Below are 23,038 nucleotides of genomic sequence, written 5' to 3' on the forward strand. Positions count from 1 at the left end.
GGCCTGGCTAATTTTGTATTTTTAGTAGAGATGGGGTTTCTCCATGTTGGTCAGGCTGGTCTGGAACTCCCGACCTCTGGTGACCCACCCGCCTCAGCCTCCCAAAGTACTGGGATTACAGGCGTGAGCCACCGCATCCAGCTCTGGTTCAGGTTTTCGTATGTGTAACTTTCTAAGGTGTAACGCAAAGCTATACTTTTAGTAGCAATCAGACTATAAAATCTGGTCTCTAGCAGAAGTTAGGCTCTTACATTGGAGAATTCTCCAAATCATGCACAGTAAGTACCTACTGGGTCATACCTCAGGTCTATTTTGAGCAAAGATGCCGATGAACTGATCTGGGGTGGCCGTGAAGCCCTTCTGGATCAGCGCTGAGCCCAGGCACTCCGACATTTCTGCAACCTAAAACGGAGAGGAGAAAGTCAGAAACAGATTGGGCCCCAGCTCCAGAAACAAAGCTGGCCAGAGGACAGGCTTCCATCTTAGCCAGCACGCAATGCTGCACACGGAAGCGGAGAGGGAACACGCAGGCATTCCTTTATTGGTAGGTTTCTTGGTAAAACACAAGGTTTTATTCATAAGAAATCAGAATTAGGCCGGGCGCGGTGGCTCAAGCCTGTAATCCCAGCACTTTGGGAGGCCGAGACGGGCGGATCACGAGGTCAGGAGATCGAGACCATCCTGGCTAACACAGTGAAACCCCGTCTCTACTAAAATAATACAAAATCTAGCTGGCGAGGTGGCGGGCGCCTGTAGTCCCAGCTACTCGGGAGGCTGAGGCAGGAGAATGGCGTAAACCCGGGAGGCGCAGCTTGCAGTGAGCTGAGATCCGGCCACTGCACTCCAGCCCGGGAGAGCGAGACTCCGTCTCAAAAAAAAAAAAAAAAAAAAAAAAAAAAAAAAAAAAAAAAAAAAAAAGAAATCAGAATTAAGAGAACTGACCGCAGGGTTCCTTCTGCAAAGCAAATTAATCTTATCCCAACGGCTGCAGGTCACAGATAATTATATGGCAAGGCTTCTTATACATATTTTTCTATTTTAGTTTTATAAAATTATAAAAATAGTAGAGAGATGGATTTTTTTTAAATTTATAAAGTAGCCAAAATTGTTTATTTGGTATAAACACAGAAACAGCAACTTTTGAGAGGCCTATAAAAAATAAGAGCAAGCTGTTATCCTGAAGTTCCACAATTCCGTTCTTAAGAACATATTCTTAGGAAACAGTTCAGTCTCAGGAGGAGGTTTTTAAAAGCCTACATATAGGCTAGGCATGGTGGCTCACGCCTATAATCCCAGCGCTTTGGGAGGCCGAGGCGGGCAGATCACTCGAGGGAGTTCGAGGCCAGCCTGGCCAACATGGTAAAACCCCGTCTCTACTGAAAATACAAAAATTAGCCAGGCATAGTGGCGTGCACCTGTAGTCCCAGCTACTCAGAAGGCTGATGTAGAAGAATTGCTTGAACCCAGGAGGTGGAGTCTGCAGTGCACTGAGATCATCCCACTGCACTCCAGCCTGGGTGACAGAGTGAGATTCCATCTCAACAACAAAAAAAAGCCTACGTATAAACATATGCAAATATTTCAAAATTATTGCATCAAAAATCTCTAGGGTAAAAAACCTAATCATGGCTGGTGATTAAGTAAACGATGGTAATCACTAAGAAAATGCTACACAGTTAGTTAATATTATAATTGTGAAAACTGTATCAAACTTAGGACAATATTATAATGATAAGCAACACATGTAAATATAAAAATGCATATTATAACAACTAAGTAAAAATTGGTAGGTTTGCAAAATTCAGCAGGGTTATCCTATCCTCTCCCCGTTCCTACCCCAAATAAAATAAAATTTTTAAAAAATCTTAAACTTTGCAGTTCTTTTCTTTTTCTTTTTTTTTTTTTTTTGAGATGGAGTCTCACTCTGTTGCCCAGGCTGGAGTGCAGGGGCGTGGTCTTGGCTCACTGCAACTTCCGCCTCAAGGGTTCAAGCAATTCTCTCTGCCTCAGCCTCCAGAGTAGCTGGGATTACAGGCACCTGCTACTACATCTGGCTAATTTTTGTATTTTTCAGTAAAGACAGGGTTTTGCCATGTTGGCCAGGCTGGTCTTGAACTCCTGACCTCAGGTGATCTGCCCCCCTTGGCTTCCCAAAGTGCTGGGATTATAGGCATGAGGCATACCGTGCCTGGCCTGGAGTTATTTTCTTTATTCTCAGTTGGCAAATTCTCAGGAGCACTCTGAAAGCATACCCATACCCACAGGAAGTAAGGCCACACCTACTCCTGGCCTGGAACCCTACTGGTTCTGGGCCTTGGCACCATCCTGGCCCTGCCTACGGGGAACAGAGTGATCATGGTAAAGTGACAACAGGATGACACAAACAGGTTCATTACTATCCTCTCCTTCACAGATGAGTTCAAAAGTCTTGGTTGCATTTAAGGAATCGGAACCTGAGAAATACCTGCAATTGGATGCTACGTAGCTGGTAAATACGATTCAATAATACACGCACATTTATATTTCTAGATCGGTCATACATTCTTAAAAACAAAGAACAAAAAAAAAAAAATCCCTTTAAGGCATTCCTAGTCACCAAAAGGTCATATTCATTGGATGATTGAAAAAAAAAAAGATTTGAATGTACAAATCCAAAATTGGCTTCAGTTTTGTATCGTCACCCGCTTCCAAATGAAGCGTGCAAGGCATAGATTCACACCTTCAGAAACCCCAGTGATTTTCAATCTGCCTTGAAAACGCCAATCTGTAATGGATGTGTCTTCTCTCTTCCAGCCAATAAACAACAGAAGTAACCCAGGAGACACAGAGGACTCCATGATGCCTCAGGATCATCACACACCACACACGCATGTTCAACACACACAGGCTGTTCTTACACTTGTGAAAATGAGGGATCCTGGAAACTATTATTTACGCAGGAAACTATTTGGCTCTGGTAGGACAGAATAAAAATGGGAAGTCCTTCCAGTCTTGTGAGCTACGGCTCCTAGCTCCTTCTACAGGGGAGGTGTGAGAAGTCGCTTCCCCATCTCTTGAGAGACAGACGAACACCTCTCAAGCAAAGCCTTCTGCATCCTGTTGACCCCAGAGGATGGACGGGGAGAAATCACGCACTTCAGTCTGAGAACAATCAACACACTCTGCGGTTGCAGAGAACAATCCCTTCCACAGACGCACCCCAAATACACCAGCCACTAAACTGCCCTTCACACAAAACCCAGAAGAAGGAAGTGCATTTGTATTCAGGAATCCGCATGATTACCTGCCCCTAGAGCAGCAGAGGGGGAGACAGGGGCGAGAGCCTTTCCTGGACAGCTGTGTGGAAGCAGCAGGCAGCAAAGCAGAGCTGGCATGTCTGGGGCACCTGCCTGTCCCGGGGTGCCGTGTGCACTGGGGAAGAGCCATGGCATCCACATTCATTGTAATCAAGACAAAAAAATAAATAAATAAACAGCAACGTCTTCCTACACTGCTACTGCCACTCATGAACTGCTGTTTCAACCATTGGAGCCATTGATGGGTGGGGACTACAGACTAACAAGGGTCACCACACTCAGATCCCAGCTTCCTTTGTGCTTATACAGTAACACAAGTGTCTTCCCCGAACATCTGTGTTCCTCCCTACGGCTGCTCTGGGGGTGTCACACAGATGGTGAGTTGGCCAAGGACAGCTTTGAGGGTCAGTAGCACGCACTAGGAAAGCCTACACAAGAGGCTGCAGGCCTTGCTTCTGGTCCTGGTTCTGCCAGTAACCAGCTATGACCTTGGGTGAGTCACCTCTCTTCCTGAGACAGGTCCTCCTCATCTGTAAAATGAGGACATGTTTCTATGCTCCAGCTTCTGAGTTTTTCTAGTGCCCCTCAAGTGGACAGGAATGATCCTACCCCACCAGGGGGACTGGGAGAGTTTCTAAAATTTTATCTTAAAACTTATACTCGACTTCACAATGTATCCACATCAGCTTTGAAATACAGTGCTTTGAACCACCAGTGACTTAACTTGTTCTCCCCAAACCTTCGTACCAAGTTTCTCCTGGGATGCCCCATGCTTACGGCAAGGCTCTGAGCTGGTCCAGCACATACACTTTGGAGCAACCATCTGGCTCCAAGAATTCACATATGGAAGGAAGCATCCCTGCTTGCAAGAGGAGTCCACAGAGCCTGTTTCATACAAACTCACCTGTTTGTATGAAAGCCATTCATAGGGTTGGTCTGGTTTCCGAGAGCCTAAACAAGGGCCATTATCTAAAAAACAGAGAAAAAACAATGGATGGGCTGAACATACACACATATTCCCAGATTTTAATTCGCATCCCAGCCCCACGCTACTAAACATCAGCTAGAGTCTACTTTAGTCCTCAGGTAAGAAATGGTGGCTTCAGATTGGAAATGTTTTCTCCCTCAGTTTTGGTCTGATTTTTTCTTTGCTGGTTTATTTCTGTTTCGTTTAAGTGGGGCAGGAGAGGGGGATGAGGGGAGAAACGGCAAAATCCAACTCTTAAGGGCACTTAATTTGTGATTCCTCTTTAACACCCTACTGCTTTAGACCAGGAGTCAGCAGATGAGTGGTAAAGAGATCCTGCTGTAGTGGTAAAGGGATACCTTTTCAGAAGAGGTATTCATCAAAACTTTTCAAGAAGTCTAAAGCATTCTAACTCAGAGTACGGAAAGGAAAATAGAATTCTTTATGTGTCCAAATTTTGATGACCAAAGGTATCAAGAATTACCTGGAATCCTAGTTACATGGGTGAAGTCGTGATTGCAGAAAAACAAAAACAAAGAAAAGATGCGAAATGAGGGGATGTGAAGTGTTATTTGTGAAGCAAAAGTTAGGAAATATCGAGATGTTTCCCGATTCCCATTGAGGTTTCGAAGAAGCAAAAGGGGAGCATAGTGCATCTGGCTTTAGCACACTTGGTCTGAGTGTTCGTGAGGAGGCTCTGATTTGACGTGAGGACCTCAGGAAGTAGGATGGAAGGCAGGGCTGGCCCCATCACACAGAGCATGCCCCAGACAACAACAGTGTGCTGCACACACAGATTCTGGAGTCAGCCGCGCGGCTGGGGAGGACGCAGGCCAGACACACTGACTTCTTTGCCATCCCTAAAAACAGTCCTGATGAAAACAGGGTTATTCTCGGACCCTCTCCAATATACAGAGACTGTAACAAGGGCCATACAAGATGAGTTCAATCAGATGTTGTTTCCAGATGAGAAAAAAAAATTGCATTAGTCATATGAAATGATGCAATTTTATTCCTCAAAAACAGAGACGGGCACACTGCAGCCAAGGGCCAAATCAGGCCCACCACCTGTTTTTGTGGACACAGTGATAGTGGCACACAGCCACACTGATTCATTTTTGTTCTGTGTGAGGCTGCGGTTGAATAGTTGCAACCAAGACCATATGGCACCAAAGCCAAAAATATTTACTATCAGACTTTTTACAGAAAACGTATGCCAACTCCAGTTCTAGAACTAGTAGTTAAGCTGCAGGCTCAGCGGGGGAACTTAATACTATACCCAGGCTCTATTATACCCAGGCTCTAGAATTTTTTATTCAACTGAATAGGGATGGGGCCCGGGTCTCAGTATTTTTCAGAAGCTCCCCGACGGCACAAAAGTGCAGCTAGAGATGAGAGCCACTGAGAAGCAAGGAGCTCAATCTTTATAAATGGCTTCCTTGGTGCAGTTTTAAAGTACGAGGTTTAAAAACTCTAGGCGGGCTTCTTCCATCATTCAACAAACTTCTGACCCCTTATCCAAATACTGGGTCTTGCTCTTTTGTAGAAGTTTAACTCTACAGTAGCCTAAGAAAATCAAAGCTTAGAATAAAAAGATCCTCTGGGAAAAAAAAAAAAAAAGGAAGCAGATTGAGACCTGCAAAGCAGCTCCCTTCAATAAGTACAGATCAAGAAGACTGGACTCACTTTCCTTCACATCTCTGACACATCCATAGGACTTTCATTTTCCAGGGGGAGCAAGTGACCAAAGAAAAGTTATGTGACTTGTCTTCAGATCAGGAGAGAGACAAAAGCATAATGTAAGCTCCTCCATGAATGTATATACACTTACATGTATACAGCAGGTCCTCAAATAATGGCATTTCATTTGCACATTCCCCCCACATCTGTGTGGTTTTTCCTGGGAACTCTGGGTTCCTCCCACATCCCAAAGCTGTGCCTGTGAGGTGAACTGGTGCATCTCCACAGTCCTAGTGAGTGTGGGCGAGTGTGAGTGTGTGAGTGGGTGTGAGTATGAGTCTCCCACGATGGGAGGATGTGCTGGCCAGGGCAGTTCACCCGACATCCTGAGCTGCCCAGATGGGCTCCAGTCACCCATGACCCTGAACTGGAATAAACAGGTAAATATTTATCTTACTGGTTTGTATTAATTGTTCCTAAATGTATGTAGCACTCACATTTATTTCAATGTTTAATATAAGACGTGTGGTCTTTATTTAGAAGTTTGGTGATGTTTTTGTGACTAGAAATATGCTGTGGGAATCTAACTCTTGTTCATATCAATTAGCCTATGAGAAAATTGGTTTCATTATAGTCGTTTTCAAGTTGCAGTTTCCAAGAACTGCACATGCGCTGTGATGGTGGTAAAGAACATGAACACGAACACACACACACACTGTTTCATGTGCCACATGTTAGGCTGATCCACCTGATGGATATTTACTATCACAGACAAATCCTGACCTTGACACCAACTTTGAAAATGTTCATAAATTAAATAACACACAAGTAAGCTTGGTCTCACCTGCTATGGGAACACTGGGACAAACTCGCCAAGCTGAGACATCCAGTTACCAGTGTCAAGCAAAAAACAATAGGCATTTTTTTTTTTTTTGAGACAGAGTCTCGCTGTGTCATCCAGGCTGGAGTGCAATGGTGCAATCTCGGCTCACTGCAACCTCCACCTCCCCAGTTCAAGCGATTCTCCTGCCTCAACCTCCTGAGTAGCTGGGATTACGGACACGTGCCACCATGCCCAGCTATTTTTGTATTTTCAGTAGAGACAGAGTTTCACCATGTTGGTCAGGCTGGTCTCAAACTCCTGACCTTGTGATATGCCCGCGTCGGCCTTCCAAAATGCTGGGATTACAGGCGTGAGCCACCACACCCAGCCAATAGGCACTTCTTGAGTGCATATTACATGCAACATATCATGAGGGATAGAGCCAGCAATACCACATGGTTCCTGACCATAAAGGGATTACAATCTAGCTAGCAGTGGCCCAAATAAAAGCTAAGCATCAGAGGATTTAAATAACAAAGCACAGATTCCAAGACCATTTTTAGAGAAGTAACTGGTATAAGCAAAAATGAAGTGGCTAAAATAGAAAGAGGGGTGGAGAAACCAGAGGTACTCCCTCCTTCACTGAGGATGAATTAGTATCACGCGTTGTGCGTGCTTGATACTTACTCCTTTTGATCATGGTGATTTATAGGGTGTCTTCACTGAGGCGGGGATGCTTGCATGTGTAATCTTGCTAAGAGTTAATAGAAAGGCTAGGACCAAACCTGTGTATCAGGCACTGTCAATGCTGTGAAAAGAGATGACTGACAGTCACCCTGTTCTCAAGGAGCTCGGGCTGGGGGGGCAGAATGCCAGGTGAACACCTCTGTGCCATCAGGGTTTACGCAGAAGGAATATAATGTGCTGGGAGGGAAAGGGAAGAAACGCCTCACTGAGAGGTAGGGGATGAAAATGATAGACTAGGAAGGTTTTGGAGAAAAGGTGAAATGCAGTGAGTTTTAAAAGATTAAAGAATACATATCAAGCATCCAGGCTGGGGGTAGAAAGAGGCTTTATGATCAAGGAAAAAAAGTGCATGCCTGGGCATGGTGGCTCAGGCCTGTAATCCCAGTATTTTGGGAGGCCGAGGTGGGTGGATCACCTGAGGTCGGGAGTTTGAGACCAGCCTGACCAACATGGAGAAACCCCATCTCTATTAAAAAATACGAAATTAGCTGGGCATGGTGGTGCATGCCTGTAATCCCAGCTACTCGGGAGGCTGAGGCAGGAGAATCACTCGAACCCAGGAGATGTAGGCTGCAGTGAGCCAAGATCACGCCATTGCACTCTAGCCTGGGCAACAAGAGCAAAACTCCATCTCAAAAAAAAAAAAAAAAAAAGTGCACAAGTCTGGGCACGGTGGCTCATACCTGTAGTCCCAGTACTTTGGGAGGCTGAGGTAGGAGGCTCACTTGAGGCCAAAGTTTGAGTCCAGCCTGGGCAACATAGCAAGACCCCATTTCTAAAAAACAAAATAAAACTGCACAAAGGCTCAGGGCTGGGGAGAGAGCAGAGGTAGTTGTGGCTCTCCACGAAGTTCAGTATGACCTGAGAGCCATATACAGGAGGCCTGGGAGGGACAGAGGCTGGGAAGGAGGTATGCTGGATATCACAGGGTTTCTTACGCCACAGTTAATAATTAAGGGTAATCCCATGAGCCAACATTTCCCAAGTGTCTCTAATAAAACACTGCCATCCTGGGATGTCAGTATGTCTTTCCCAAAATATGGGTCTCTTGGTCAAGTAAGCATGAAAAATGCTGGATTGGGCCCAGTTTAACAGACCTCTTTATTGCAGGAAACGTCAGAGCCTACTGTGCACTGGTGTAACATGTGACTCACCATAAAATACAGAATGTGACACTCACATATGTGACCACGGAGCCCCCAGGGCCATAGAGAACATCTAGAGGGAGACTCTGGGGAGGTTACGGTGGACACAGAGGGGCCTGAGCAATACTAAGGAGGTGAAAGATAGAGCAAATGTGCATTTCTGAAAGGCGACTCGTTCTTCAGGAAACACGGCAAGTGGCAGCCACGCCAACGCAGGAAAATGCTTACTCGACACCTGTATTCCCCTCTGGAAACCTTCGTATAGCGTTGTGACATCCTCATAGAAATACACCAAGGGCTCGTCGCTGTCAAGCAGTGCGGATCTCCGTGCACCGCCACTGCCCTGTCCAAAAAGAAAGGGGGCAGGTTAGAAGGCGATGAAATATATGCACACTGTGGAATGGCTAAATCAAGCTAATTCACATATCCATTCCTTTACATCCTTATCACTTACCTGTAGTGAGAACACTTAAAATCTATTAGTAATTTCAGGTATACAGTATACTGTTATCAACTACAGTCACCAACTAATAGTGCACACAGTCACCATTTTAATTAAAAATAGATGTCCCGAACTCGTTCCTCCTATTATACACCATAAATACATATAATTTGTATTTGTCCATTAAAAAAATAAATAAAATGCTTAAAAATTAAATACAAAGTCTAACACGCCCCTGTGGTGCCCGCACCCCTCCAGGCGGCCCCCTGCGGAACAGCTTCTCAGTGAGTGAGCGCTGAAAGACTGCAGCGGAAGATGTGCTGAGGTAAACCCATCGTTCGCCTGGAGGTAAGCACAGGCTCCGGGGAACCACGGCTAAGACAACAGAGCTGTCAAAAAGATACCTGAACAAAGCAAACAGGTTCACAGACCTATAAGTGCTGGTCCTGCCAGGTAAGGCCAAAGAGAGCAAGAGAAGAGCCAGAAACTGCTACCACTACACACATTGACAGTTCTCAAGCCACTGCCATCGACAGCACAGAGGACTGATCCTGCTCAGCCCTGGTGGATATGAAACCCCACTTGGCTATACTTCTAAAATGTTTCCTATATTCTTTTTGAGACAATTTCCACTATTTTATCTCCTCACCAAGCGCAATATAATCTGTTAGAAACTTCACTTTCTTTCCTAGCATCTCTAACAGTTAAAATAATCAGCTACAAAACATATGATTGTGCAGAGACAGGTCTTCACTAGTTTTAGGTGCAACATTTATAGGTGTGCAGATGTGACATCGCTGTGCACCTTTCTCTAAGTTGTCTTCGTCTGTTGGCTTCCTGAGTATATTTGCTATGCGCAAGAATTCCTAATGATGGATAAGGCGGCAGGGCCTAGCCTCCCACAGTAGCAGCAGTAGTCTTTAGAGGTAGCAGGTCTCCAATGCGAGCTGCTGAGTCCTCTGGGGCCAAAGGACACTGTAAGGCATCCCGACATCCACAGAAAGCCAAAAAGCACTTCTTAGCTCATAAAAAAAAAGCTCAGTGACTATGACGTTAGAGCCTACCACTTGTCCTTTAAATTTCAGAGAGGGGCCTTCACTTTTACAACAGTCTGGAAACCCCTGGAGAAATTAGTCTGTGATATGATAACTTCTGGTACCAACAGCAAAGAGCTGTCCAAAAGTGGAAGAGATCATTTCTGGCTTAAGGTGTGATGAAAGAAAACAGGAGACACCAGAAAGAAGTGGGGAAAAGCTAGGTCTCAGAGTAGGGCGGCAGCGCTGAGGAGGGCAGCACGGAGGAGGAAATGGATGGGTGCCAGGGGATGAACTCACAGGGAGACCCCTGAGAAGGTGATGACTGCCTGATCTGTTTCCATGGACTCTTGTATTTTTATTAGGATTATCCATTCCTCTTCCTATAAGCTCTTTTGCTTTTTGTCCATCCTTAAGTTATAATGTATATACTGTTTAAAAAACATTTAAGTGATATAGAAGTATATCAAGGAAAAATGATTACTATAAGTAGTTTGGTAAATTCCTCCCAGTCTTTTTTCTATGCTTATACATTTACAGACATTCTGTCAATATCCACTGTGTGCTACATATGTGTATTTAACTCTTGATCCAAAACTGCAAATACTTTTCTGGAGTAAATATGACCCAATCATATCTTTTAATCATCACAATGTCTTCTCTCTCGGCAGAAACTTTCTAATACCTATGGCTGTGATTCCAAACATACTTACTAACTACAGCATGCTACTTTGTAAAGCAAAAATGTTATTCTTTGCGTGCACAAGAATGGAAGAGTATCTTCGCATTAGTGTCACGCATTATTGTTACTTAATCCATTATTGTTACTTAATCACTGAGTCTGTTTTCTTTTCTGTAAAATGGAGACATCATGAGTCCACTTCCAGGGTTGTTTTTTGTTAGAGAAGAACTTTCCTGTAAAATATGATTGTGTAGAATATTACTTGTGCACCCAATAACATGCTCTAACTACAGTCCAAGTCCTCCATCACCTCAATCTTGACTCCAACAAATAGCCTGAAATTCAGAAGCAATTTTCTGGCTTTGTAGAGAGTATCAGAAGCCTCTTTAACCTATGAAGCCACCAAAAACACCTAAGGCACCAAGGCTAAGGTAGGAAGAGAAAGGGGGAAAGGACAAAATGATAGAAAACAGGAAGACTGAGAGGGTGTGAAAAGAGATAAGAAAAGCACCAAGCATGATGGTGAAGTGTGGTTGTCTCAGCATGGCCTAGAGATGCAGACAGCCTGGCCGCCCACAGGGAGGTCCTCACGACGCTCTGCTTAGGATGGTGCCTTCTATACCTCTTGACACAACAGAAATGCATTCATGGTCTTTTTCAGCGCTATCTCTTCAAAAGCAACACCACTTTCTGCACTCTGCAGAGGAATTCCCCAGCTGTGAATGGGCAGATGGGGATAAGGTGAACAAGACACAAGCCTGTTCTGAAGGAGCCCAAGTCTTCTCCCTAAGTGACCAGAGGGACTCCAGGGAGCCCTGGCTGAGCAGAAGAGTGCAGGGAGAGTCAGGATGAGCAGACAGAAGCAAGCCTGAAATCTCAGGTGCACAGGCTCAGCCTAAAGCCAAGGTTCTCAAAGTGTGGTCTGCGGAACACCTGGCACTGGTAAGGAAAGCAAATCAAAGCAGACCTGCCGAATCCGAAATTCTGGGGATGCAATCCAGCAATCTGCGCTTTAAGAAGCCTTCCAGGGGATGCTAAGGTTTGAGAAACGCCTTGCTAGAGACATTGAGGTTTCCAGCAGGGAAATGGTGAGGATAGGCTAACGGGTTAGAAAGAAATTTACAAGAAGTGTAAGCAGTGTGTGGAACAGGAGGGAGAGGAGAGACTGGAGAGAAACCAACTCCTACAGACCTGGACAGGGCAGTGGGAGTTGGGAACCGGGAAGGACCAAGGCACTGGGCGTGCTGCAGCACTCAGGAACAGGATTTGACAGGTAATGGGGTGCAGGCAGAAAGAAGGATGGCTGAGAAGAAAAACTGTTGCCTTTAATCAAATAGAAGACTGGGCACTGGGGGTAGGCTGCAGAAAAGAGAAGTAGTTTAGCTTTGGACATAGAGACCATAACCCTTAGAGACAGGTCAACCACCTTGGTCAACGTCAAATTTTATTTTGAGAACCACTGCTCTAGAGGACCATTTTATAACAAACTTTTAGCTAAAGAATTTTTTAGTTAGGTTTAAGTTTTTGGTGTTCTATAATCTTCTGGAATCCGAGAAACACGGAGGCAAACGAACTAAATCAAAGTTGAAGAAGTGAATGATATCCCCAATAAAGCAACATCGTGACATGTAACCTGGGGCAAGATATTTATTATTACCCTAATCAGCAATTAGAATAATGAGAAGAGCTTGAACATGAAGCAGTAAATGAGACATCTGCCAAAAGGAGACACTAATTGAAGGCTCGATGATAGTGGATAAAAGGTCACACTGTCACTCAGTTGTCAGACATAACTGTAATTTCAAGAAAGGGGGTTGAATAAGAAGGGGAAGGGCACAAAACATTAAGATCCATGCTTCAAAATCTGTGGCTCTATGAAAGGACCACACATTCCAATAATGAATCTTTTTTTTTTTTCGAAACAGGGTCGTGCTCTGTTGCCCAGGCTGGAGTTCAGTGGCATCATCAGAGCTTGCTGCCATCTTGACCGTCTGCACTCAAGCAGTCCTTCCACTTAACTCCCGAGTAGCTGAAACCACAGACACATGCCACCTTGCTTGGCTAATTGTTTTATTATTTGTAGAGACAAGGTCTCACTATGCTGCCCAGGGTGGTCTCAAACTCCTGGGCTCAAGTGATCCTTCCTCCTAGGCCTCCCAAAGTATTGGGATTACAGGTGTGAGCCACTGCGCCTGGCCCAGTGTTGCTATTCTTTGAACAAAAATGCTATATTTAAACTGGGTGTTAGCAACCTTAGTTTTATCTACATAAGCAAGGGGTTGCAAGCTGAGTGCTGGGAAGCATAGCTGTAACAATTGGAGCCCAAATTTTCTGTAGGTTTTACAAGATGGCGTCACTTCAAAAGCTGGGGACTTAAATACTGTATTAGGTAAGTCCACGTGGCTATTTCTAGGGACACCTATTTAAATGAAAAATAGCTTAAATCTGGCCCTATGGCCTTCTGACATAACCTACCGATCAGGTGGCAGTGTGTGGGAGTCGCTTGGGCTCAAGAAACAGGGCAAGAGAAGCAGACAACCCCAGTTGAATGTGTAGGAAATCAGTCATGAGCCAGTGAGTCAGCAGGCATCATGGGTCTTTTACTGCTTCTGCTACAGATCTCTTTAATGTGGTTATATAGCTTTCCCAGTTAAAAAAAAAAAAAAAAAAAAGGATGGTGAGTCAAACCCACTACAGTGAAATGGGTGGTCATGAGTATATTCCACAACATCTCTACAAGCTCAGGTTCCTCCTGAGGTCAATCTCCCCACAAGGGCTGAAGTAGGAATTAAGTCCAAGTTCCTCTTGGGGGCAGGAAGGCCAGGAAACCGTGAACATCTGCATATCAAAGGTTTCCAAGGCCAGAGCTCTCACCAATATGTGACTAATAGAAACACAATGGCCAGTTATTTTGTACCACTCCCCTACTTAAGTGCAAAAGCAAATTATACCCTGGAGGATTTCTTAGGGGTAGAGAAGCCCAAGCTTTACCACTCATGGCCATTCATCTCCATCTCCAAATGGGCATGGACAGGCCACAGCAGTTCAATGCCCCTTGTGTTGCTATTGTTTATGCAGGCGAGGGACAGGGAGGCGGACGCAGGGCAGGGCGGAAGGGAGAAGGGAGAGAAGGGAGAATGAGAGAGGGAAAGGAGTAGAAGGGGGAGAGGCAGAGCCAAGAGACTGCCAAAGACGTGGCTGGGTTCTAATGCGGAATCCATCTCTGGGGTGCAAAGGAGCACGTAGAACCACAGACCAGGGGTAAAAGTGATTCCTTTTCGTTCCTTCTAACACCTAACACGTGGTCGACACAGCTGTTTCCCTTCAGGATACCCAAATCCAAATGCTCAAGTCCCTGATATAAAATGGCATAGGATTTGCATATAACCTATGCACATCTTTCTGTATACTCTAAACGGTCTCTAGATTACTCACAATACCTGTGATGTAAATAAGTAGCTGTTATACTGTATTGTTCAGGGAATAGTGACAAGGAAAAAATGTCTGGCAATGTTCAATACAGACAAAACCATCCATTTATTTCCACGGAATATTTTTAATCCACGGTCACAGAGCGCCAACCATATATCCTTCCCAGCATTTCCATTTTACATGCATCTTAGCCTGCTCAGAACTCCATCATGTGCTTCTTTTTGTAAACAGACATAAAACTACTTTTCCATCCAGTGACCTTTCAGAGAGGAACTCTGGCCATCAATTCTCTTATCTAGCAGACTACATCTTTGATATATTATACTAGGTCTTTTAAAGGCCAGCCCCTGGGCAACTCCCCCTCCACAATAATTTCTAAATGACAATGGATAGATATTTGTAAAATTCCCAGATTTCCCCCAATACAGTGAACTGTAAATGTCACAAGGAAACAGTGAGGCCTCACGCTCACTATTCATACTCACTGTTGAACTGGCTGACTTCCCAAGATCCTTTCCTCCCAGCTGAGCACAGAAGGCAGAACTATCCTGACACTGGTGTGCAGGAAGGATGGAAGGCGAGTAAATGTGTACAGAGCCTGCTAAAGGCCAGCCCCTCTCCAGATGAGGAAGCTCAGACTTGGGGGGCCGCTTCCCTTCTTAGTCCCATGTCCACCACATCGTGGAGCGGAGCTTCAAACATAGCTCAATGAGACATCCAGATACATCAAGGTTTGCTTGGCAGTTCACAGGCAGGTCCCAAACATGCCCACACCTCCTTTGTGCGTGTGTGGAGACATCCTTCATCCTTGAGGAGGTGGGGTCCAGGTCACCTGTGCCTGGCTGGGTTTTCTGATTTTTCAGCACTTGCTCATAAACCCTCAGAACCTTTTTTCTTTTCATTCCTAGTTCATCTCCAGTTTCCAACTTCCCAGGTCCCCACTATCCCAACCAGAGGATTTGCTGAAGAGGGACGGGGGGACGGGGGCAGGAGGCTGACACGGTACTTTGCAAAATATCTCATCACCAGAAAAAAAAAAAAATCAGCCGACCACAAGAGGGGAAGTATCACCCTCCCGCCTCAATGAAAGGGAAGAAAATGTGAAGTCACAGCGTCCACATTCCTACAAACACACACTGTTCCAGGAAAGAGGATTGCCAGTAGAATTTTTACATGCCACCCATTTGAATATACAAGGCATCTGCTTCACTTCTGCCTAGTTCAAAGGGAGCCACATTCCTATCTACTACCTTTGGTTGCTTTTGGACAATGGGTACTGAAGGGGTTTTGTCAAGAAACACAGTCTATGCTGGTCATTTTTCATTTGGCACCAGTTGGTTCCATTTTGGGGAGGCTATTTTGAAACATAAGTAAATATTACAGCACGCATTTCTGTCATGTATGCGCACACACGCTCTCTGTTTAATGAAGCTGTGAGAAGCGACATCATTTGTGCAAAATCAAATTGTGTTTTCAGACCTGCTTTATCATAGTCCCTATATATCTGTAGGGACCTTTAGCTTTTTCTTCCTAGGTAAAGGGAGTCCAGAAATACTTTTTTAAATAGAACAATCAACCTCTTTCTTTCTTTGAATTCCCAAGCCAGGCACTTAATACTCCTGTGGCCTGGTCTTGGCATAAAGATCAGAAACTCTGCCCTCAGTTCTCACCCTGCAGGCCACCCCACCCAACCACCACTGCTCATTACCAGCGCTAACACTTTTCCCACCTAATTCAGCCACCTAAAAGCGTCCCTAAGTCAGCAGACATGTCTTCCAGTCTCTCAGAGAGCAACTCAGTTATTTCCTGTAATGTGAGTTTTGTAAGAAAAAGTAATTTAGCAAGGTTTTTCATAACTTGTTATTAAGAAGCTCATTAAGTTTTAGAAAAGGTGCTAAAGTTACCTCAAGGCATGAAAATGCTGATGTTTGCACCCTGCCAGAATAACATTTCTAAACAAAAACACCCCCTCTAAGCATACTCTCTCCATCCCACCTATGCTTGTTAATACTGAGTGTCAACTTTATTGGATCGAAGGACATGAAGTACTGATCCGGGGTGTGTCTGGGAGGGTGTTGCCAAAGGAGATTAACATTTGAGTCAGTGGGCTGGGGAAGGCAGACCCACCCTTAATCTGGTGGACACCATCTAATCAGCTGCCAGCATAGCCAGAATAAAAAGCAGGCAGAGGAATGTGAAAAGACTAGACTGGCTTAGCCTCCCAGCCTACATCTTTCTCCCATGCTGGATGCTTCCTGCCCTCGACCATCAGACTTCACGTCCTTCAGCATTGGGACTCAGACTGGCTTTCTTGCTCCTCGGTTTGCAGATGGCCTACTGTGGGTCCTTGTGATCATGTGCGTTAATACTCCTTAACAAACTCCTATATATCCATCCTATTAGCTCTGTCCCTCTAGAGAACCCTGACTAATACACGACCTCACTGCCCCAATTGCCAGGATCGCTTGCGGCAAATGTCCTCAAATGCTGGAATACTTTTCAGGAATTCTCTGAGTATCATGTCAGCAAAGTTGCTAGGGGTAGAATTAAAAGGGGAAATCTTTGCTTCCAGCTTCATTTGACCATTTGCACAATTATGTTGCTATCAAGACCATTGGATAACAGGCCACAGGGAATAGTGACCCAGAATCTGCAATCACACATGGTAATAAATGGAAGTTAATGCCTAAAAACAGCCCAGATTTCCGTAAGGATGAAGAATAGGGATGAAGCCTGAGCACCGGATCAGGAGATTCTCCTGAGGTCTCACACACACTTGTAGTTAAATATACATCAGATAACTGATTTCTGTTCTAAAGCTTCCCAGAGATGAGAATTAGGTTTACATTTACAAATGGCTGTAGAAACAGTATTTATTAGGTCATATTTACAAATGACTGCAGAAACAACCAGATGCTACTACTACTGTTCCTAATACTTATCCCTTCCTCTCAACGTTCACCTGCTACCTCCCACTTGGTTCAAAATCATTCATCTATTGCCCCATCTTGCAACTGACTGTGACACTCCTTCTTCCGACCCACCAGGCTGGTGCCAGTGAGGGCGAGTGACACCACCATCCAACTTAACCCCAGCTGCCCTTCCTGGACAGCTCCCTTCCTGCCCTCTCCTGGCAGTTTCCATTTAGGCTTGTCTCTAAATGTTTGCCTCACAGACACGTGTAATCTTGCCCAGATCAACAACAGCTCCCGCTCAGAGTGGGCCCCAGCCACTCAAGTCCAGAAGGGTGTCTCGCCACCCTCAGCGTTTCCACTGGCATGATCCCCATAGGCCTACACTTGCTTTCTCTCCACAAATCTGGTGTGAGTTTTCATAAAAACTTATGAATCAATGAGCTGCTCTCTTCTCCTGCAAAATTACTTCTCCCAGTTTGCAAGTGGGCCTTTACATGCATACATGTGAGGTATCATTATGTGGAAATGAGGGATTCCACCAGCCACATGGGGAAATCCTACTTGGTAATATGTCCATATACACCCTCTAAACATGGATGAAGGATGCTAGTCCTTGTTGCAGTGTGCATGTGAGCTGGGAGGTCTGTGGTTTGTTCATGCAGATCATGACACTGAGAAGGCCTCTGGTGGAGTGTGACTTTCGAATTGTAAACCACGCTGTTGATTGGGCACTGGCTTCCACAGCCTGGATATGCCACGTTTAGTTTGCTTCTTCCAAATCCTTACCTGAGAATGAACCCACAGCGATAGTTCTGTGGCATGAAAACAAGTCACTTGCATTGACTGCTCTAGTCTCAAGATGGCTCTCACCCTCTGCCAAGGACAAGGGGTCTGAGTGGTACTTGCTGCTGGCCTGGAGCTCCCTGGGGGCAGCAGCCTTCTCTGCCCTGGTACTGTGCACATCGTGCCAGAAAAACTCAAGTCCTTGCTGAATGAATATAGATCTGATAACTATTCTCTGTGACTTGCGGAGAATTAAACCCAAAGTGTCACATCCTCTGTGGCAGGCTTTATGAAGCACAGGATTAAAATGCTAAAGCAAGTCGCTAACCATATACATGCCAACATACGGATGTATAAATTTCAATCTCTCATGCAAAAGGGCCACCGGCCAGCATGTGACCTGGAGGTCATGAGATCATTTGGTGTGGAATTTAGTCATCCAACTAGGAAACAAGATCAGTTATACCCAAGGAAATGGTTCTGTGTATTATAAGATATGAACCCACGCTGGAACCAAGGTCTGATAACAATCTAAACAGTGAATCTGTGACAGTCTAACTGGATTAGTCACCAGAAGGAAATCTTAACCCAGGTTTTGATACTCTTAAGTCTTAAAAAAAAAAAAAAAAAAAAGTAAGTCTTGGAAAAGACTTGAAGGCATAAAAAAGTTTTCACTTGCTAAAATTTATTCCCTTCTCTAATATTTAAAAACAAACAAATAACACATATCACAGGTTTTTGTTTAAGGACATTATGATCTTGTAGTAGTTGTCAAAAATCTTTCCGAACTAATTTGACAAGTCAGTCATCTCAATGCCCATACCACCTCTCTCATAAGGAGAGTAACTCACCTACTCTCTCTGGAGGGTCTCTGTCTCACTGGCTTAGAAGGAGCAGGTGCAGGGCAGGTGCCACTTGCATGGGGCTCATCACCAACGGCCCCCCTCTGGCAAACAGGGCCACACAGCAGCCATTCCCATTCCCGAGTGACCCCAAGGCCCAGTATCCAAAATTCCAGTGGCTCCCCGCAGTCCAGCGAAACTGCTTCCACAGGAAGCAGCCCTTGAGGATGCCTCCAATCCAGAGCAGGGCCAGGCTGGCTGTGCCAGCGTAGCGCTGAATGTGATCATTGGAGTTGTAGCTGTAGACAGAGATAAGGTGGCTTCCAGAGCATCTCAGACATTCTGAGCTTCTGTGAAATGTCACAGGAGTCCGTACTAACTGGGAGCAGCAGGTCTTGCACACAGGACTTGCCTGCACTACTACCTCCTTCGGCAATTACAAAGGTTCTCATCTATATTTATAATGGTTCATGGCCTAAATCTCGCAAACTCTGATAGGTGGACCTGAAACCGCATCAACACCAAGTTCTGCTCTGACTTCACCTATGTCTGACCTGGTTCAGGGATAGAGGATGAGGGAAGGGCAGAACCACTTAGGTTTTCACAGTCCTGTGCCCCTTTCATACCAGTCCTCACCATTACCCGATTCTTTATTTTTTATTTTTTACTTATTTATTTATTTATTTATTTTTTGAGATGGAGTCTCGCTCTGTCGCCCAGGCTAGAGTGCAGTGGCGCAATCTCGGTTCACTGCAACCTCCGCCTCCCAGGTTCAAGCAATTCCCCTGTCTCAGCCTCTCGAGTAGCTGGGATTACAGGGATGCCACCACACCTGTCTAATTTTTGTATTTTTAGTAGAGACAGGGTTTCACCATATTGGTCAGGCGGGTCTTGAACTCCTAACCTCAGGTGATCCACCCACCTTGGCCTCCCAAAGTGCTAGGATTATAGGCGTGAGCCACTGTGCCCAGCCCACTGCCCGATTCTTGACAATTTCTGATCCTATACCCAACAGAACCTAGACTCTGTTTTTATTTGATCTGTCCCTTTGGCTCCATCCATTTCCATCAATACCTTGCCTGCACAGCCATTTTCAAAACAGACTGCTCTAGGCCTGGTGCTGTGGCTCACACCTGTAATCCCAGCACTTTGGGAGGTCAAGGTGGAAGGATTGCTTGAGCCCAGGAGTTTGAGACTAGCCTGGCACAAGCTAGTTAGTTTGCGTTAGTTTGAGACTAACACAGCAAGACCTCATCTCTAAAAACAATTTTTTTAATTAGCCAGGCATGGTGTTGCATGCCTATAGTCCTAGCTACTCTGGAGTTAGAGGTGAGAGTACAGCTTGAGCCCAGGAGTTTGAGGCTGTAGTAAGCTATGACCACACCAATGCACTCCAGCCTGGACAACAGAGCAAGACTGTCTCCAAATAAACAAACAAGCCTGCTCCTGGGTTCAGAGGCTCAGTTTACTGACTCTTCATATTGATCTGGACAGATCCAAACTTTCCTTATTATCCTGGTTTACTGCCCCCTTCCCCAAAGCCCTAGTTACAATATACAACTTTCTACTACTATAATGAAGGCAGCAAAACAGAGTTCTGGACCTTCTGCTAACTGTATGATACAGTTTTACCTCTTTGGACTCAGTTTTCCTGTGTATAAAATATGAAGGGAAAAGAGAAAGGGAAAAAACAATTGCTACATACTTATTGTGGGCCAAGCAGACATTGCATAACTGCTCAGTCCTCTTAGTAACACTGAAGGAGGAAAGGTACTGTCACTGCTGTTTTCCATATGAGGAATCTGAAGGTCAGAAAAGCCTGGTGGACTTGCCCAAGGCTGCTTGGTCTAAGTTGGAGTCCAGTCTCACATCTGCTCCATCCCTCTTTTCCCTGGTCCCTTTCCGCTCCAACATGCTCCTGTACTTTGCATAACGGAACCACGTGTGTCTGGCTCTGACCAATCCCAAAAGGTTTCCAGTCACTCCAGTGAAGACGGTTTTCACTAGGGAGCCATGGGGCTTCAATCTCGGAGAATAGGCTGACGCATTTAGTCAGGCTAAACCGGAACACAGGCTGACCCCGGAAAGCTTGCATTATCTGTGACGGTGATGTAAAAACAAACCAAACCCACAAAATCTGCTTCCATCCACTGCTCAAAGTCACAGAGCAGCAGCAGTAAAACCCTTCAGAAGATGGAAGTTCTTCCTTGGCACGCAGGGAGTCACAGTTACGACTGTGAGCTGCCATTACAGACACAAGGACATGGTTCTGCAGACAGGGCCCTGATCAGTCCAGGCTCCAACACTTAGGAAACACTTTTTGGATTCTGTTCCTAACCCAGCTTGTCTGTCCTGTTCTCTAATTTAGGTCTTCATTAGAGGTCACCAGCATGAGTGTTAACCCCTTCTTTACAACCCTGATTTTTATTTTTATGCTAAGCTAAAGTCTTAAAACCATATGTAAGTGCCCCCACAATTTCTCATGCAATAGGAATTACTCATTTCTTACAGTTACTGCTAAGTTATACATGTCTTAACACTGCACTTGCCAACAGCTCTTCATAGAGACGGTAGTGCTGCTGTGATACATCAGGTGCTCTGCCAGTAGAGAAGGAATGCCAGAACCTCACAGGAATCCCTTAGGAAAAGCGAGATTCCACTCATTTCCCCAGCCTATGTGATCAACAGAGGTGAAATATGAACGTACCCTGACCTTCTAAATAGAAATCAAGCAGAAAGTTAACTTTTCTCAGCAGTTCAGTCATTCTACATTTATATCTCAGTATGAATTAGACTGAAGAATCTTTTATATATTTTAAGAGTTTCACATTAATGAATCCAAGAACTTGTCTAAAACAAAACAAAGACTAGCATCCCATAAATAACAAAAACGCGGACTCCAGCCAGGGCTGTGTGTGGAAGGGCGCGCGCTCCCTCTGCGGCGGTCGGCCCGGGCGGGTGGGGGAGGCTTTCCATCCCTTCCATCTGGAAGCAGTAAATGGGGGGATTCTGTGTTTCACAATGTTCTTCTGCGTATCTGCTGAATGCGGGAAACACTGAAGGGTGACTGACTTGGGTAGAGGAAAGCAAGCCACCATAGAGAAAACCAAAGAACAGGTGAGGAGTGGAAGCAGCAGTGAGCATGTGGCCTCTTCACCTTCTCCACACCCCGCCTTTCTCACTAGGAAAGGCAGGGAGAGCAGGAGCACTAAGAATCTTCCTGACGGGATCCTAAGGTTTCCTTACGCCATCCCACCTATTAAGCCCTAATCGCCTGTGTTCCAGTTTCATTTTCTACAGGATCCTAAGGTTTCCTTATGCCATCCCACCTATTAAGCCCTAATCGCCTGTGTTCCAGTTTCATTTTCCTAACATGAGAGCACAGCCTCCAGTCTGCCCAAGTCACCCACAACCACAGCACTCAGCAACCCAGCCAGACGCGCCTCTTGAGGGTTGTTTCTTCATGTCCTGCCCTGAATTCTGCAGCCATGTTCTTCCGTCAGGTTCTTACTCCAGCCCTATTCTATCTGAAATCCCAAAGTCCCTCCACAGCCTGGGGATGCGTTCTAAGTGTCGGATGCACCACAAGCGCATTCTTTTGGTAACGTTTGTTTGAAAACTCTCATTCCTGCCGGAATCTAAGCCTTGGGAGAACAGAGGTTCTGTGCTGTCTTTTTCCTTGTGGAATCCTCCAGGCTGACCACAATGCCTACCACAGGGTAGAAACTCAATGTGATTTCTAGAATGATCTTCCATGTGACTGAAGGCAGACAGCCAACCAACACCCTCTCATCTCTCCCTGTGCCTACATTTTGCCCTGTACCTCTGGTTACCAGCATTAGTAATTTGTTTGTTTGGCACATTTCCATTTATAAAGTGTACTTATAAACAAATATTTTGTTGTGATTGTGATCTTGATCGCCATAACATTCAACAGGGCTTAGCTCATCTGGGGAAATGCAGAGAAAACACACGAGGCAGGCTGGGCCCTCCACTCACCGCCACTTCCACCGACTGCATGGAGAGGTCACATGGTGGCTTCAGGGCTTTGGGTCTCGTGGCGTACCAGAAAGTGGTGAGTGCTGCAAAAGCTCCGAAGCCCATAAGCGTGTTGGTCGGAAGAGTACGCACGTACTGTCGGAAGTCAGCCAGCTCTGGCATCCGAAAATACCGGAACAACTCGTGGGCCTGCATTGTCCTGCGTTGATAGTTCTCTAAGCTGAATTCTGTTGGAAGAGAAAAATGTCATG

At 45.3% G+C, this 23,038-nt stretch overlaps 1 protein-coding gene and 1 long non-coding RNA gene across 8 annotated transcripts in view; one reads left to right on the plus strand and one right to left on the minus strand.

The window, feature by feature from the left end:
* Positions 1-15,282, plus strand: part of LOC117086202 — a 53,541-nt gene extending 38,259 nt beyond the window's left edge. Inside the window, exons 2-3 of the long non-coding RNA XR_004438241.1 lie at positions 12,742-13,205; positions 15,157-15,282. This is a non-coding gene — a long non-coding RNA (uncharacterized LOC117086202). The remainder of the gene's footprint in view (positions 1-12,741; positions 13,206-15,156) is intronic.
* ACSL1 (acyl-CoA synthetase long chain family member 1) overlaps positions 1-23,038 on the minus strand; it is a 70,629-nt gene that overhangs the window by 24,622 nt on the left and 22,969 nt on the right. For all 7 annotated transcript variants that reach the window (XM_033215827.1, XM_033215829.1, XM_033215831.1 and 4 more), the window contains 4 exons: positions 22,788-23,014; positions 8,887-9,001; positions 4,201-4,265; positions 301-402 (listed from right to left, as the gene is read on the minus strand). In XM_033215827.1, coding sequence (XP_033071718.1) covers positions 301-402; positions 4,201-4,265; positions 8,887-9,001; positions 22,788-22,982 — 477 coding nt within the window. In that variant the 5' untranslated portion in view covers positions 22,983-23,014. Of the gene's footprint in view, positions 1-300; positions 403-4,200; positions 4,266-8,886; positions 9,002-22,787; positions 23,015-23,038 lie in introns of those variants that run through there.

The sequence above is a fragment of the Trachypithecus francoisi genome, unplaced genomic scaffold (genome assembly GCF_009764315.1).
Source record: "Trachypithecus francoisi isolate TF-2019V2 unplaced genomic scaffold, Tfra_2.0 Lachesis_group1, whole genome shotgun sequence".
Classification (NCBI taxonomy): Eukaryota; Metazoa; Chordata; class Mammalia; order Primates; family Cercopithecidae; genus Trachypithecus; species Trachypithecus francoisi.